The following is an 18550-nucleotide window of genomic DNA, read 5'->3' on the forward strand; positions in this document are numbered from 1 at the left end:
AATTGCTCAAATGTATTGAGCTTACTGTGTTCCCAGGTACTATGCATAGCACTTTGCCTGCATTGTCTCATATAGGCCCCTTACGAACCCTTCAGCTGTGGATACTGTCATTGTTCTGTTTTTACATATGTGGAAACTCAGTTTCACGAGTTTCAGTAACCTGCCTAAGGTGAGAAGTAAAACCAAGTTGGAAAAAATGGCAGCTGAAGAGTCTTAGCATGCTTTGACTTATTTACTATTCAGCAATCCTTAGGTATTCAAGAGAATCATGTTCACACCATATAATATAGCAGAGTGTCTTGTTGGTCTACCATTGCTCAGTCTTATTAACCAAATGTTTCTAAAGTTGTTGAGAGTATTTGCATCTTTCCTCAGGAATCTAAGGCCGCTGCTCCAGCTCCCGTGGCGGAGGCTGTGTCTCGGACCTCCATGTGTAGTATACAGTCAGCACCACCCGAGCCAGCTACCTTGGTGAGTGACTCCCTGGGCATTTGAGCAGTGGCTTGAGAAGGTGCTCTTCCTCCTCCCATCGCTCTCTACCATGATTTTATCTATTCTGACAAATTAAAAATAAAATCTGATATAATTATAGTATCTGTTGTTTCTTTGGGCTTCAGAGATGTTGTAGAAATTCAGACTAAGATTTAAATTTTTAATTAAATTACTCCCAACTGTATTTTTCTCTACTCTTCTGAAATTCTAGTTCCTCAGCTATTGTGGATAATCCTGCTTTTTCACTTTTCTGCATCTTTTAAGCCTATTTGGATTTCCACCGAAAGCCCAAAGTTACTTTTTACTGACTTTTCTGGTAGAATAACATGCACTAAAATCATTATGATTCCTCCCCACTCTCCCCACTACAGGAGGTGAGACTGACTCAATTTCTTTCTCTTTCCTTCTTCTTTTTGTGCGTCTCTCTCACTTTCTAATTTTCATATGAAGTATAATATATAACAAGCTGAATCTTTGTTTTCTTTTGATTTTAGAGTCCCCCCCCCCCCACTTAGTTAATGATAGAATTTGACTCAGGGAATAACATCTGAGGGAATTATATTTCATTACTGCAGAATTAGTACCTCTTCCCTCTGAACATCTAACTTTCATCATCTACTGTGCCATTGTTCTAAATGCTTTGCAGTGTCTTCCCATTAAATTTTCACAAGGACACTATGAAGTCTGTCCTGATCATCCTCCTATAATAGATGAGAGAAATGAGGCTTTGAGTTGACCTTGATCCACTTGATGTTTCAGAGCCTCAGCTGAGATGAAAGATATGGCCCCTGCTCTCAGCTGTCTTCAAGCCTAGTGTGGATATGAGACCTCCCCAATTTTGGGGGGTTTCCGGGTACTCTTCAGGTACTTTTTACAACATGGGTGCCCGGCCACAGTGGTAAAGAACAGGAGAGGAGGGGGGACTCTAGAAGGACTCTGGTGAAGAAAGCAGGCACAGAGGCCGTGATTGGAGTCAAAACAACAGTAGCCAGCATTCCCCAGCAGAACTCTTGTAACCAAAACCTGCACCTGCACCACCTACCTCATCTGCCAAGTGTGACCGCCAGGGCCTTAGAGGGCTCAATTCCTTCTCAACTTTACCCTGACTGTAGAGCTGAGCATTGGATTGTTCGACAGCAAACAAAACAAAACAAAAAAAGCTCTTGTTTTCCCCTTCCTCATCCTCCTTTCCAGGGCCTTAACTCCACCAACTCTGGCCATGGTTGCCAAGGTTACTGTCACTGAGGCAGTTGGCATTTCTGGGATTGTGACACCCTCGAAAGCCAGAAAGAATAGCTGTAGAGTGTAATAAAGGTCAGAGGACTCAAGAAAGGCATGCAGATTAGAGAGCTGAAGGAAGACAGACCAGAGGAAGGAGATGAATGTGTTCCCTGGGTGGTTCTTGTGTGTATAAAAAGAAAATTTGTTAAGGAAACCCAGAGACCTGAGTTGTAGTTGTTGAATTTGATAATATCAAATATTACAGAAATAGAAATTTTAGTCCTTACTCCTGTTTCCAGATTCCTTCGTTCTTAAGTCTGCTTCTTCTCCTAGGTTTTCTTTAACTGTTTCAGTAATTTATTAAGCAAGAGGTTGGCAAAGGGCACAGGTCTGGGGAAGCAGTGGTTTCCAAGGATTTTGTAGCATAGAGTATGAGAAAACAGAATTGTAGTGTGAGCAGGTGTCTTAAATTATGTAGCAACTCACATTGCTTGGATAAGACTTGGGTACCAGTGCAACTCTTGATGTCCTTGATTAGAGTATTGCAGCTGTTACTACTTAATGCTTAATTTAGGTATAATCCCAAACAGGTTAGAAACCTAAGGGTTTTTTGTTTTTTTTTTTTTTTTTTTTAGCTCTTGGGAATAAAACGCATACAGTGTTCAGCCACTAGGTGGTGCTAAATCACTTTCCTAGGCTCCTTCTCTTTGGTTATCTTTCCTTTTGCAGCGCAGTTTATCAGAAAAAAAGCTTTACTTGCTTGAAATGATGGCTAAAATATAAAACAGAAACATACTTTTACCCTAAAATTTTAATAGGTGCTCATTGTGAGGTCAGAGATTTTAATAATAAGATTAAACTCTGAGATTGTTTAACCCAAGGACTTTTACACTTTTGTTTGACCAAGAAAACAGTGGGAAATTCATTGATATTGCATTCCCATCCCTATACACTGGAAGCAGCAGTTTAAAGAATAGTATTGGCCGGGCGCGGTGGCTCAAGCCTGTAATCCCAGCACTTTGGGAGGCCGAGGCGGGTGGATCACGAGGTCAGGAGATCGAGACCATCCTGGCTAACACGGTGAAACCCCGTCTCTACTAAAAATACAAAAAAAAACTAGCCGGGCGAGGTGGCGGGCGCCTGTAGTCCCAGCTACTCGGAGGCTGAGGCGGTAGAATGGCGTGAACCCGGGAGGCGGAGCTTGCAGTGAGCCGAGATCGCGCCTCTGCACTCCAGCCTGGGCGACACAGCGAGACGCCGTCTCAAAAAAAAAAACGTATTTATCCCTTCTGTGCATGATGCATTATAAATACACACACACACACACACACACATATACACACTGTTACACTTTTTTTTTTTTTTTTTTTTGAGGCAGAGCCTCATTCTGTCATCCAGGTTGGACTGCAATGGCATGATCTCGGCTCACTGCAGCCTCAGCCTCCTGGGGTCAAATCTATCCTCCCACCTCAGCGTCTTGAGGAGATGAGACTACAGACATGCACCGTCATGCCTGGCTAATTTTTAAAAACTTTTTGTAGAGGTGGGATCTCACTGTGTTGCCCTGAATGGTCTCAAACTCCTGGGCTCAAGCAATCTTCCCTCCTTGGCCTCCCAAAATGCTGTGATTGATTACAGGTGTGAGCCACTGTGCCTGGTCCTGTTCTCTTCATTAAAAAAGAAAAGTCCTGGTCATGAATCATTAAGTTGATTTTTATGAGCCACTAATGTACAGATCATTCGCTTTATTTTCCCTTTACACTATTTGTCCTCTGTGTTCATCCAATGTCATTTTAAATACCAGCATGGCCAGAGTTCATTACATTTTGAGGGAGCACATTTCATTTTGAACAATCGGACCAAAAGTAGACAGTTCTCACTGTGCCATTCAGGTTAGTTGGTCACAGGCAGAGTCACCAGAACCAGCCCTGAATCCCCTTTGGTCAGTAGAAGCCCCTTGGAGAAAACAGGCATCCGAGCCTCCTCTTCTGAGACGAGCCAGGCTGTCCCACAGGAAATGGAGAGGAATGGCCTCTCGTGGGCTCTGAAAGTCTTTCCTGTGCCATCTATGGAATGATCTCCATAAAGACCACGTCTTTCTTCTTTCCTGGTATTCAGCTTCTCTGTGGTACACCTCAATCCATGGTCTTTCTTATTTCTAAACCAACTGTGGGTCAGGTCTTGTAAGTTTCACAGTATCAACATATAATTTGTACACAATGTTTAATATAACAAATTTGCTCAAATGTTAAACATTTTGTTTTTTAAATGTGGATTCTAATTCAGTTGATAAGTTATTAAAAGGTAACGTGCCTTTTGTCTGAAATAATGATATGCCTTTCTGAATTGTTTGATAGCATATGTTTTAAAGGGAGTGATTAACCACCTACTTAATATATCCACTAATGCACTTTCAGAAGGGCACGGTGCCAGACGATGCTGTAGAAGCCTTGGCTGATAGCCTGGGGAAAAAGGAAGCAGATCCAGAAGATGGAAAACCTGTGATGGATAAAGTCAAGGTAATGGCAACTGAGATGCTTCTGGAAAATAACTATCATTGATCACTTCCTCCCCCTGCAAATAAGTTAGTCATTTGTTTTGTTTTTTATATTTCCCATAAAACATGACCAGCTGGCTTTTTCTATTATTGCATATATCCTGTTTAATAAGCTAAACCTGAATAAGCCACATTGTTGAACCCCCACCATGGATGGACGACATGCACAGACCAGAGGCCTGAGTCTCATCTTTGCCCACCTGCATTGACATTGCTGGGACTTGGGAAGGAAGCAGCAGATGCCTGCTGCTCCTCACAGCTGCCTTGCAGCCCAGCAGGCTTTCTGCTGGTGCCTGAACCTGCCAGATTAAGTTGCTGTAGGAACACTAAGCATATGGCCATATGTACTTCCTAACCTAATGACAAATTTGTTTACCTCAAATCTAGTCACTCAGCATTAATTTTATGGGGAGAAAAAACATACTAACAATGAAAATGGTATAATTTTTATTCAGGAGAAGGCCAAAGAAGAAGACCGTGAAAAACTTGGTGAAAAAGAAGAAACAATTCCCCCTGACTATAGATTAGAAGAAGTCAAGGTAAACAGGCTGGAGTCTTTTTCTATTTTATTTTAATTCATACTGAATTCATACACGGAACACAGAGACTTGGGAACAGACCTGGAATATAAAGATGTTATTTCTTTGTATTTCAAACACCAAATAGTATTAGTCTACTCCTAATAGTGTTAGAACACCAGATACAAAGCTAAAATATTCCTAATGAGACTTGATCCTCAAGTGAAAGAAATCTAATGTCTAGGTTGCCTAATGTTTTCCTTTCTAACCCACAGCTTGTTATAATACCAGAAATATTAAAAAACCATATGTAGATAGGAGAACTAAAATGAGGAATAGGCCGGGCATGGTGGCTCATGCCTATAATCCCAGCACTTTGGGAGGCCAAGGCAGGAGCATCTCTTGAGCCCGGGAGTTCAAGACTAGCGTGGGCAACATAATGAGACCCAGTCTGTACAAAAAAATCAAAAAAATTAGTCAGACATCGTGGCAAGTGCCTGTAGTCCCAGGTACTTGGGAGGCTAAAGTGGGAGGATCACTTGAGCCCAGGAGGTAGAGGCTGCAGTGAGCCATGATCATACCACTGCACTCCAGCCAGGATGACAGAGCGAGACCCTGACTCAAAAGAAGAAATGAAAAAAACTAAAATAAGGAACTATTATCTTATATAAGAAAAATTAGCAACTTTCAGATGTAAGTTGGAAAAATAAGAGAACCTATCTAACATTGAGTATAGTGTTAAGTTGCCCCATTTCCTCTATTTTGAAAGTACAGATTATAGAGAACAAAGGGGAAGACCCCATTATGAGTCTTGTGGTTTAAGTGCAGTCACTTAAATGAGGCAGATTCACAGACAGTTTAAGAAATGTCAGTCATCTTCGTAGCAGGCCAAGATTTAAAAGAGTATTCAACTAAACTTCATTAACAATTCTAGAATATCAAATTCTTGCTTCTCACTCATCCATGTGCACTAGCCCATTTATTTAGCAGACACAGGAACTAGACTGAGCTCTCCATGATTAAAAGTTTATTATTCTGGATACCTTTATATTTGTTTCTTGTGTTTTACAATTCAGTTGCAGCCACAGTGTTTCTGTTAATTTGGGCTCATTTGTACGTTGCTTTGCAAAGTTCCTAGAGAGCGTGCTAAGGGCCACACGTTCTGTCTCCACTGGGTGCCCATTCAGTAGCGGCTGGTCAAGTGCAGGTAAACTCTCTTCATGATAGGTGATTGGTTGGTGATTTGCTGTCTCCCCTTACTGAATTTAGTAGTAGTGTTTAAGGAAGCAGTTGATTCACTGTCCCTGATCACTTTATTCTGTAGTCATTTCATCTTCTTCTGACTTACCTCACACAGTAGTAATTACCTATTAATATTTTCAGGCAATAGCTTCATCTCATTTAAATCCTATGTTGGTATTCACCAGCTATGCTCCCATCAGGTCTCTTCAGTGAGATTCAGCTCCCCAAGGGCAGGACACAACCTCCCCTTCCAGACACAGAATGATGCAGCGATGGAAAATCGATTTCAGTTTGAGTAGGGAGCAAAAGTGCCCCCAGAGTCCCAGGCATCACTTAGGAAGTTTTCTGCTTTTACAGCTAAGAGATGGTGGAGAACAAGCACAGGTTCAGCTTTTCCCTGTACCTGAAGAATGGTCAGAAGGCGCAAGTCAGTCATGAGGGAAGCAGGTGATACAAGTTGAATATCCCTCATCTGACATGCCTGGGGACCAGAACTGTTTCAGATTTCAGACATTTCTGGATTTTTGAATATTTGCCTTATATCTGTTGAGGAGCCCTAATCTGAAAATCCAAAATGCCCCCGTGAGCATTTCCTTTGAGTTGTCAGGTCAGCACTCCAAAAGTTTCAAATTTTGGAGCATTTAAATTGTTTTCAGATTATCAGATTAGGGATACTCAGCTTGTACCTCTAAACCATTGCACTTCACATTTTCAATGAAACAAAAACCAACCTTAACCAGTTTCTCAGGTGAAATATATATGTATATCTTTGTATTTACTTATTTTTGTGTAGGTGGATAAATGGAATTTCCTATTAGTATATAGATCTTCTTTTACTAAAGAGCCCACATGCTTTCTTCATTTTGTCCTATTATTCAAATGTGGCACCTGGAGTCGTTTACAGCTTGACATAATCTGAACCATAAGTTGCAGAGCGTTTCACCGACAGGTTAAACTCCCTGAGGGCAAGACCTTTGTCTTTGTGATTTTCTGTTGTATTGCCAATGCTTAGGTCAGGGCCTGGCATGTAGTCCTTGCCTATGAGTTAGATGTGTGGCTTACAAGGTTAACCAGCCCACCCCCATGTAGGTAAAGGACTTGTCCCACACTGTCCTGCAAACCCCAGTCACAGCACCACATACCACACTATGCTGACTTGCACGTTTTCCTCCTGTGATAGTCTCTGGGCTTCTGAGGTCACAAGCCATACCTCATCCACTGTGCAGCCCCCGTGACTCGGGAATGCCTGGTGCTTGTGAGCTGTTTGTTGACATGAACTAATTAGAGCTTATTCTCTGGTGAGAGAATCTATTTCCTGACATGATGAATCTAATTTAAAATGTACGACAGCACGTATAGCCTGTAGGCAGGCCCTTTGTAATGTTTGCAAGGTTTCATAACTTGGATAAAATGTAAAATGATTTCATGCCATGTTTTTCCCCCGGATAGGATAAAGATGGAAAGCCACTCCTGCCGAAAGAGTCTAAGGAACAGCTTCCAGTAAGCAAACCAGTTTTCTCTAAGGATATCTTTTCCTTTTGGCCCTGATTGCAATGGTGTTTGTTGATACATTTCCTGGTCCTTGCAGCCCATGAGTGAAGACTTCCTTCTGGATGCTTTGTCTGAGGACTTCTCTGGTCCACAAAATGCTTCATCTCTTGTAAGTCCAAAAGTCTTGGTTTTATTTCTTTAGTTTTTTTTTTTTTTTTCTTTGAGACAGAGTTTTGCTCTGTCATCCAGGCTGGAGTGTGCAGTGGCGCAATCTCCGGTCACCGCAACCTCCACCTCCCAGGTTCAAGCGATTGTCCTGCCTCAGCCTCCTGAGTAGCTAGGACTACAGGCGTGCACCACCATGCCCAGCTAATTTTTCTGTTTTTAGTAGAGATGGAGTTTCACCATGTTGGCCAGGCTGGTCTCGATCTCCTAACCTCATGATCCACCCACCTTGGCCCCCCAAAGTGCTTGGATTACAGGCATGAACCACTGCGCCTGGCCTATTTCTTTAGTTTTAGAGTGGCAGAAATAAATGGAAACTGGTGACTTAGAATCTGACTAGGGGACTGAGGAACAATCATAAAATTAGTGGCCCTCAACCCACTGTAGCCATTCAAAATGTGTTGCACCATGAAATATTGTCCCAACACAGTGGATGCTTTTAGTAGTGTAACTAATATCAAGTACCAGTACCCCTATGAAAAGAGAATTTAAATGTAAGTTTATCCAAAATTACTCCTCAGACAACTTTACCAATTGATATTTCTACAATTTACCATTTCCCAAATTGCCTCCTAAGGGAACTTGGCTCCGTGTGGAATATAGAGTCCCTTAAAGGGAACTCTGTTACTCGAAAAGTTTGGACAATATTGGGTAATGTTAAGCAGGTTTCTCTACTGTAGGATTTTCATGGCTTTTTATATGCAAATATATAGTGAGTCTGTTAGAGTTCCCAAACTTAATAACTGCAGAACCTTTTCTTGTGGAGTCTAGTTTACCTATTTATTGGGAACTCAGTTTTTAAACCACTGAATGTATTATTAGCAGTCAGTTAGAAAAGGGATTGTAACAGTTTCTATGACAGTGGCATGGAAAATATATTTATATCAGTTGGAGAATAGACAGAATGACAACTAGAAGAAATAATGATTCTTTGGAATTGCCTGAAGTTGTTGCTTTTGCTGAATGAAGCAATAAAGCCCCTCAAAGAAGAGCTTGCTAACCAGAGCTTGTTCTTCTCTGTACCCCTGTAAAAGCATCATGCTGCTCAGTCACCTCATCCTGTGACCTTCCTCTCATCCTCTTCCATACAGACCACATCACAGCAAAGCACTCCAGCCTTGATTTAGAAACTGTAAGACATGGTGAAGAATACAATGTGAGGAGTACCCCAGGAATGTGGAGTCATAGCATTACACTGATGTAGAACAGATGAACAAATAGTGGGGAACAATATCTCAATTCCCTTCCTCCTCCTATCATTATTATTATTACAATAGTTAGGGGTGTTTCTTCTTTTAGAAATTCAAAGATTTGGAAAAAGTAACAATGAATTTGTATGCCCCCCTCGAAGATATATGGCAGTGAAATGGTGAGATGAAACAACCATTAAAAAAAAAAATCTTAGAAAATTAGCAAAGGAAACATTAGTGTCAACAATATAGTTAATAAAGTAGAAATAACTAATCATCATGAGAACCAAATAATCAAAATAGAAAGTTATTTAAGGGAAAGTTTCAAGAACTTTGGGGGAAAAGTATCACATATGGCTCATAATTAATGTTCATCTATGAAAAAGTAGCTCCATGCTCTTTAAGAATAATAAAACAGAACAGAAATGCTATGTAAAAAGAAACACTTAAAACTATTCCCCTAATAATACTGAGATCACATTGATAATAGACTATTTTAAAACATCAAAGATATTACAAGTAAAAATCTTTGAGAAGCAGTCAAAGCAGTTTTCCTGTGACACATTGTCATAAAACGCCTTCATCAATAATAGAGATAGAGAAAAAGAGAAACCTGATAAACCACATGCTTATTGAATTTTCAACTGAAATTTCTAAAAGTTTTAATAAGGTAACCACCCAAAACAAAGTAGCAATAAGCATACCAGGAAATGAAACTAGCAGCATGAAAGTTAACTGGCCAATAGTTGTTTCTTTTGAAATAACAAATACTTTACAAAATACTAGCAAATGCAAAAGGAAAAAAACCTTATGAAAAATACAGTTAAATTTTAACAGAGTAATATAATAATGTATGAGATCAACTAAATTATTGCTAGTTTAATGCCAATAGTCAGTTGGTTTTTATGAATTTTTAACATTTTACAAAACACTGGTAAATACAATAGAGAAAATAATCTTACTAATAAAATGTAACATAAATGTGAGAAAATACAATAATCAGTACAAGAGTACAACTAAATTATTAGGAAACACTATGTACAACAATTTTCTAAGATTAAACAAAAATATAAAACTGCATAATTCACAAAACCTAAAAAAAAAAGACTGAAGAAAATATTGCATTGGTTTTCAAACTCTCCTTCTACTGAAGGTTTAAAGATGACTCCTGCAGCTGTTGAACACTCAGTTCTTATGTGGATAAATATGTCATGAAAAAGATGGGGTCACCTAATTGCTTCTATGAGTAATTATGGTGCTAATCTTAAAATGTGACGAATATAACTGTATCAGCTAAAGTTACTTAAACATGTAGATGTAAAAATTACATACAACATACATAGAATATAACAAACAGTTAAGAAATTATTTGCCATTATAAGTATTGATTGATTATTGGAAAAATTGTCAATATATTGTAGTGGTATATCAAATAGAAACAATTATTTATGTCCATGTAAAAGATCTATTTAAAATTTTACATATACTCATATTATAAATAAAAGCGTTTTAAAAAGTAGGCAATCCCCTAATGTGTTAAAGAGTCTTTAGTTTTCAGAATCAAATATTCAATATCATGGAGGCATTTTCCTTAAAAGCAGAAACTATGAAAAGTTTATTGTCATTTCTGCTTATTATCGCATGGAAGAATTATTAACAACACAAGAAAAAGAAATGACAAACATTAAAAGGAAACATTTGAATATATTTGTGGATAGCACTACTTGTAGATAATACATTTGTAAGTAACATTATGCCATGTTTATTAGTAACAACAGATGAGAAAATGTAATTAATATGAGATCAGACTTATGTAAACTACAAAAGGAGAAATGATCAAAAAATAAGGACACAAAAAAATTGAAGGCCATACATTGTCAGTTTAACTAAATATCTTAAAAAGAATGATGACAATTCAAGTCATTTTTTATTAATTTTTTATTAAATAGCAATAAGATACTTTTTATAACTCAATAAAATTATTCAATGATATATTTGAAAAATAAATGTATAAAATTTGAAAAAAATACTGAAAAGCGTTTTTCAATACTTTTAGGTAAGATTAATCCAACTAAACACTAGCATATGTTATACAGTAATAATAAATAGAAAATACAATAATGTTGATCAAAGCATAATCATTGGAAAAATTGAGAAATGGACATATATGATTTAGTATTTTTAAAAAGAGTGAAAAATCATCTTATGCTTTTGTGTAGTGTTAGATGAACTTAAATAACATGTACATATAGCTTTGCAAAACAAATTTCCAGACCATAGGTTGTTTCATACTTAGTATTAAAAGGCTTAAATAATAAGTCAATCAGATAGATTAAGAAGAGACAATACAAATGTTTCAATATGTCATTCTTTTCATTTGACAACTTGTTATTCTTTTCATTTGTCATATAAGCAAAGATTTCTCATAACTGAAAATGAATTTAGTACATTTTAGACTACCTAAAATATTACATTCTAAAACTGCTTTACAGGGTATAAGTGGACAATAAGTATCTTATAGTTATCTAAATTAGTTGAAATGATCTCCAATAATAACATGCTACAATAAATTTCTGAATGTTGGTATCGTTGTAATGTGCTTTTCTCCATCTTTCGGTAAAATTTACAATTCTCTTTTTTCAAAATAAGCTATCCATAGTTGGAGTCACCAAAGAGTTCTGGACTTTTTTCTGGTTTTTCATCAACAGTTATACCTAAGGTTTCTGTCAAAAGGGAGTATTTGAAATGAAGCAAATATTCAATATTTTTTAAACAAAAATTATTTCAGAAAGTTTCTAGAATATTTAACATTGAAAAAAAAACCCTGAAACCTGACACCATATACCACAATATACAAGCAATAGTAGTATATCATTTTACACTGATTATCAGAAATAAAAATACGTCTTAAAAGTCAAATTCTGGCAAGCAAGGCCATAGGAAAGCAGGCATGCATATTCATCGCTTTTCGCAGTATGAATTCCTAGCAACATCTGAGAGGGCAGTTTGGCAAAATATAGCCAGCACCATAACTTACTCACTAGAACTTACTCAGAGCAATTTTAAAAGAGCTAAAAACTTTGAATAACCTAAATGTACAACAGGAGATGTGTAAACAAACCATGGAACTCTAAGTTATTATATTATTGCATAGTATTTAGAATAATCAATATGAGAAGGAAATAGAAATAGGAAATTGTATAAAATAATACAATAGAGAAGAGTTTAAATTTCTTCTAAAATTATATGTTATGAGTCTATTTGGATCAAGAGAATAAACAGTCATTAAGCTATCTTTAAGAGTTATAGTTAAGTGATGGCATTGTGGTCATAATTTTATATACAACATGTCACTAATAAAATTTTTTTCCATAAAAGAAATTTGAAGATGCTAAACTTGCTGCTGCCATCTCTGAAGTGGTTTCCCAAACCCCAGCTTCAACCACCCACACTGGAGCCCCACCCCGTGATACTTCGGTAAGCAGCACATCTTGTTTGGGAGATAAATATTTCTTTTTGTGCAGCCACAACTAGAAAGAAAATAGGGTACCTGTTTAAAGCAAATGAAAATAGGCAGAATTATTAGGAAGATCAGGCACCTTCTAGTTCAGAAGAGCCGAGACTGATGATTTAGGGAGATGGCAGAGATTAACTTTGATATTATTAAATGAAACAATATATGTGAAAACATTGTACACATAGTCAAGGACCTTAATATCGTCGCTTTATAAGAATTGAAAGTACAATAAAGTGCATTGTGTCTATATTCGAATTACTAGATTTGAAAAGTTCTTTAGCTTTCCTGATAATTGATTTTCTCCTTTATATTTTTTCTTATACATTCTATAATTTACTACCCATTATGTAACCTCAAGTGTATTTTATGGAATTGTTGTGTTTGAGCTTCTACAAACATTTTACCAACATTTTACAACATGTCATAGAATAGCATTGTTTTCTTCCCAATTCACACCAGTAAAAATTTGTCAGTTTCATACCAGCTGTAGAAGAACCTCAGCATCAATATTGTTTTAATTATTTACATGCTGTGAGGCAAGGCTGTGGGACCAAAGCTTTTCCAGACTTCCTTGACTAATCACCTGTGCAATACCAAATTATACATTACCGAGGAGACCACAGAACATCAAATTATAAAGGGATTGCCCTAAACCAGATCCCCATCTCCTTTGCTTGAGAACAGTGCCTCATTTGCTAGATGGAGATGAAGTAACTTTAGTGAAGTCAGCTATGCTTCCATTCCTTTTGATGTAGCATCAAAGCATATTTAGTGCTGCAGTCTGAGATTCTGATGGATTTTCATCCTGTTGGGTCAGCTTCAGGATCATCTGAAAATATCCAGAGGCACAAATGACAAAGCCCAGACCTGGCCCCAGGCAGCTCTACCATTAGCAGCTATAATCCTGGATTATAATAAAGCACTTAAAACCAGTAAAATGCCCCGTGTGTGTGTATGTGTGTGTGTGCATGTGTGTGTGTGCATGTGTGTGTAAACACACCCACAATGAAAAAAGTCCCCATGCAACAGAAAGGAAGAACCATTAATAACCTAGGCTGGCATTTACACTTCAGTTCTTAATATTCAGGCCAGAGATTCTGCCCTGATGGAGGCTATCAGTAAACATTTGCAATCAGAAACTTTTTTGCCTTTAAGAAGTAGGTTTTCCAGTGACACTTCTCTGATCACATTTCCCATCAGAGAGTCTTGTTTTTAGTTAACATTTTATTTGAAGATGTCACTAAAACAAGGTATAAAGCTTTATTTAGATAAAAAATTGGGAAATCAAAGAGTCAAGCCATGATGATTCACGGGAGCTTTCTTTGCTGAGATTATTAGATTGTTACTAGCAGTGTTACATACACTGAAAGCATCTGAAGACATGCTTTCAAAGATCTGTGTAATAAAATCACTCCAACAGGAAAAACTGCTTCAAAGAAAATAGAAGATCATGGATGTGACTAAGCCATGACAGGGAAAAGCTTTATCAGTCCCAAGACCTGGGTTCTATTCACTTTTTAACAATTTGTTTTCAAACAACTGACTCAGCTTCCCTGAGCTTTTTACCTCCAAAAAGCCTGCTTAGTTCACTGAGAACCATTGTGGGCATCAAATAAAACTGGATAGTGTATGTGAAAACACTTTGAAAATCAACTGGAAAGTTCTATACAGTATTGGACAGAGTTCAGCATGGTATCTTATACAATGTAGATATTAAACACATTTTAATTGAATTCATTTAGAGGTGGAATTTTGAATGCAATGTGTTGAAAAATATTTTGAAACAAAACTTAGGATTTTGCTATAATAATACTAATAATAATTTACCATTTGTTGGGTCCTAACATACAACTAGTACTGTTTTAAATGCCTTTTGAATCATTTACTTTTCTCAGCAACTTAGGAGTATAGGTACTACTGTTATTCACATTTCATGGCCAAGGAAGCTGAGGCTTAAAGAGGTTAAATAAGCTGCCTGAATCATACAGTAAATAAATGTTAGAGGAATTAAGCTATCTTAGTTACAGTGACATTGTTGTTCCATAATTTTTTTCGTGTAGAATACCAGCTCCCATTTCTGCAATTTAGCTTCCATGAGCTTCCTAAAGATGAAAAGAGAGGTTTCCCCACCAGTTCAGAAATTCTCTGAAGTCTTTCAGGCCACTCATACCAGTGTGGCAGAGAAGCCCCTTCCACTCTCCTGACCCCAGATTGTCTCTGGGGTTTTGCGTCCTAGGAGGTATTAGGATGGCAGTGCCCAGCTCCATGGCTTCCCACAAACTGCGGGTCATGCTGCACTGTATGAAATGCACCCCTCAAGATCTTAGAGTCTTAGAGAGGACCCACAGAACCAAAGAAACGCTCACCCTCTATAGTTGCAGAATCCTGCTTCCTAACCATCTGACAACATTAGTGGATATTTGTTTTCATATCCAGTTTTCTAATGGTGTTTAATTTCTAAATGAAAGGCACACATGGTTGGTTCATTTGCTTTTGGACCCTTTATGTGACCTCCAGGTCACCCACTGGATGTGGCTCCTGAAGCTTCCACTAAGGCCTCCTTAACCTGGGGATCTTCACCAAGAGATGGGCGGGGTGGGTGGAAGGCGCTGGCCCTCCAACCCCAGAGGTTGACAGATGCTGCCGCTTTTCTCCTGATCTTCCATTCCTAGCCTTCTCTTCTCTGACCCTGTCTACTCCCCTGCCCCAGCCCCAGCCCCAGATGTCTTTTTCTTCCAAGGAAACAGGTTCCCTGCTGAAAAGATAGAGTTCCTGGGCTAATTTGCCTCTGATACAGTTTGGCTAATGAGTGACTAATTCGGCATTATTTACTTTTTTAGCAGAGTGACAAAGACCTCGATGACGCCTTGGATAAACTCTCCGATAGTCTAGGACAAAGGCAGCCTGACCCAGATGAGAACAAACCAATGGAGGATAAAGTAAAGGTAAAAAAAAAAAAAATTCACTAATAAGTGAAATTTTAATCCTTGGGTCTTGACTCTGTCATTGTCATAGGAATATTGATGTGAATTTAACCTATATTTTAAACATGAAATTATAATGAAGTAGAAAAATCAATCTGTACTCCACTGGAGGGGAAGGTCACTGAATCTGTGACAAAGACACCAGCGGAGCCTCCCTGAGGAGATTCTGGGAGGTAGGTGTGGCGTATGCGTGGCTTCCTCCCATGCAACACAAGCAGTCAGCACACCCATTCAAATTAGCTGTCGTCCTTCAGGGTTGCTTATAAATAGGCAAAGTTGTAAATATGACCTCTCTAAATGGCAGGGTATAGTGGCCTGATTTTTTTTATTAGAAAAGTGAAACCATACAGAAAAAAAGAAAAAGATATTTTATACCTTTGGGTTCTAATTTCCTAACATGGTTTCTGAGGATAATTATTTAATCATTTATTTCCATTTAAAATATAGCTAGAAAATTCACAGATATGAATTGACATACAGAAGCATATGGGATTATATATTTTAGCCAACTAGCAGTCTGTTGAAGTCATCTGTGTTGTTCTGTTGCTTAAATAATAAAAACAGACCATATGTTTTGCCTCATAAAAGTACAACAAATGCTGAATGCTACATTTGACAATGTACTTTCTAAGTGAAAGAGGAAATGAATATTAATTCTATCTGCTCACTGTTTATACAGGAAAAAGCAAAAGCTGAACATAGAGACAAGCTTGGAGAAAGAGATGACACTATCCCACCTGAATACAGACATCTCCTGGATGATAATGGACAGGTAAACTGAGGCAAATTGCTAGATCGGATTTATGCTACAAAGATCTTTAAATTCAAACCTCCTTGAAATAAATAGTAGCTGTACTCTTTTACAGTAGCATAAAGACATATCATGACTGACTGCTTTTAATGTGTCACCAAAGCTGACCAGCAGGTAAATATTTATTTGAGCCAATATCATTGTATATGCATATGCTAGGCTCTGTGGTATAAACAGGGTTGAATACTGTTCAGTCAGTCACTGATGCTTAAGAGTAATCCAAGAAATTTGATTCTGTCTTTCAAGAAAAGGCTATAAAAATCACTAAGGTGATAGGATTTCAAAGGAAGCAATCTCTGTTTAAGGACAGTAGAAAAGGAGCTGGTGTTGGGATAATTAATAGGGCAAATTAATAAGGCAGCTCCAAGACCTGGGGTCTCCCTATCTTCTTCTACATCACCATCAGCACTATTGCAAGTGAAGACAGGCAAAGCAATATTCCCAATCACAAATCCTGTTTCTCTGCCAAAAAGTCCCTGGCCTTTTGTCTCCCACATGATAGAAACCAGTCTTTCGTAGGTCAACCAGGCCTGTCCCCCACCTCTTTCCTATTTGGTTTCTAACTTTTGAGTCAATTAGATGATAAATAACCCTTTCCATGCCTGTTCATCAAACAGAAAACAAGGAAGTCCAAATTACACCCTTCTCTTTCTGTACTGATTCATTTTGGTGAGATGATTCCTGGTTTAAATAGCACTGTCAGCTTCAGGGTCTCCTATTACAGGAACCAATTCTCCTTGCTTGCATTCAGTATTCCACAAGATAGCAATTCCACATCCTGCTAGAGCCCTTCCCACTTTGATAGTACCAACTCACCCTGCTTCCATTCTTTGGGAAATTTCTTATTTAAGGTCCTTGCCTTTGAAACTGGGAAAAATCCCTGATGACTTTCTGACTGTAATAAACTATAGTAAATAAGATATAAAAACACAAGTAACTTTTTATAACACTTTACGTAGAATTATAAGTGACAATACATGATGGCAGAAGGTTCACAAATAGTGTTTCTTTCACTTCCAGGACTCTTTCATATGTTTTCCCCAAGTCTATAGATATGATTGTAAAGAATAGTAATTAAGCAAAGCTGCTAAAGAAATTGTGGGGACCCAGGTTTATTCGTTATTGCAAGTCTACACTCCATTTTATCCAAGTCAAGTCATTGGATAATAGATTCTCTACTGCCTAAACCTAAGTAAACCTTTACAAATATCTATGCTTAACCAATAGTCTGCCTTCTTTTTAAGGACAAACCAGTGAAGCCACCTACAAAGAAATCAGAGGAATCAAAGGTAAAGACCATAGGAATATATTTCCATTAAATTTCGTTTTATTCTAGCCATAGGGTTATTTGGCATTTTAGAAAACTAAAACATATTGAATGCCTACTCTGTGCCTGGTACTTCGCCAGAGCATGCATATAAATGTGCGTGACCATTGTTTAAACTCTCATTTAGTCTTCACAAAAGCCCTTTAGGATAGAAAACTGAGGCTCAGAGAATACTAAGCGACGTTTATTAAAGAGTAGAGGGAAAAAAAGCCATCAAGATTTTCTTGTTTTTCTGTCTCCTTTACAATACATTATTATTAGTATAGAATGTCAGTAAGTTTTTTTCTTATAGAAACATCTTTTATTTGTAAGTGAAGTGGGAAAATACCCCATATTGCATTTTGCCTTCTGCTTCTTCACTGATGGTTATTTCTACTCATATCTCAGAAATCTGCAGATGACCAAGACCCCATTGATGCTCTCTCAGGAGATCTGGACAGCTGTTCCTCCACTACAGAAACCTCACAGAACACAGCAAAGGTACTGTGCTTTTACACATAGACTTTATTTGAAATGTGTGTGTGTTTATGTGTACATACACACAAGTTTTATTGATTGATCTATCTATCTATCTATCTTGTAACAGGGTCTCACTCTGTAGCCCAGGCTGGAGTGCAGTGGTGTGAGCTCAGTTCACTGCAATCTCTGCTTCCAGTCAAGCAATCCTCCTACCTTAGCTTCCTGAGTAGCTGGGACTACAGGAGTGCACCACCACACCTGGCTAATTTTTGTACTTTTTTGTAGAGATGGGGTTTCGCCATGTTGCCAGGCTGGTCTTGAGCTCTTGGGCTCAAGGCTCAAGTTATCTGCCAACTTCTGCCCCCCAAAGTGCTGGGGTTACAGGCTTGAACCACTGTGCCTGGCCCTTATAATTTTTAAACTGTAGAATGAATCAAATGATGACATAGAGAACCTGAAAATGAAGAAAAGAAAACATACCTATAATTCCACTGCCCCCAAAACAGTATTATTTTG

At 38.0% G+C, this 18550-nt stretch overlaps 1 protein-coding gene across 25 annotated transcripts in view; it reads left to right on the forward strand.

Annotated features, from left to right (window-relative positions):
* CAST (calpastatin) overlaps positions 1-18550 on the forward strand; it is a 112785-nt gene that overhangs the window by 87657 nt on the left and 6578 nt on the right. For 20 of the 25 annotated variants that reach the window (XM_025388875.1, XM_025388889.1, XM_025388867.1 and 17 more), the window contains 10 exons: positions 376-471; positions 4131-4232; positions 4726-4809; positions 7480-7530; positions 7619-7690; positions 12315-12413; positions 15294-15398; positions 16117-16209; positions 17493-17537; positions 17963-18055. In XM_025388875.1, the coding sequence (XP_025244660.1) occupies positions 376-471; positions 4131-4232; positions 4726-4809; positions 7480-7530; positions 7619-7690; positions 12315-12413; positions 15294-15398; positions 16117-16209; positions 17493-17537; positions 17963-18055 (840 nt within the window). The remainder of the gene's footprint in view (positions 1-375; positions 472-4130; positions 4233-4725; positions 4810-7479; positions 7531-7618; positions 7691-12314; positions 12414-15293; positions 15399-16116; positions 16210-17492; positions 17538-17962; positions 18056-18550) is intronic. The other 5 variants (XM_025388868.1, XM_025388884.1, XM_025388872.1 and 2 more) reach the window with 1 other exon arrangement.

This window comes from Theropithecus gelada, chromosome 6 (assembly GCF_003255815.1).
Source record: "Theropithecus gelada isolate Dixy chromosome 6, Tgel_1.0, whole genome shotgun sequence".
In the NCBI taxonomy this organism is placed as follows: Eukaryota; Metazoa; Chordata; class Mammalia; order Primates; family Cercopithecidae; genus Theropithecus; species Theropithecus gelada.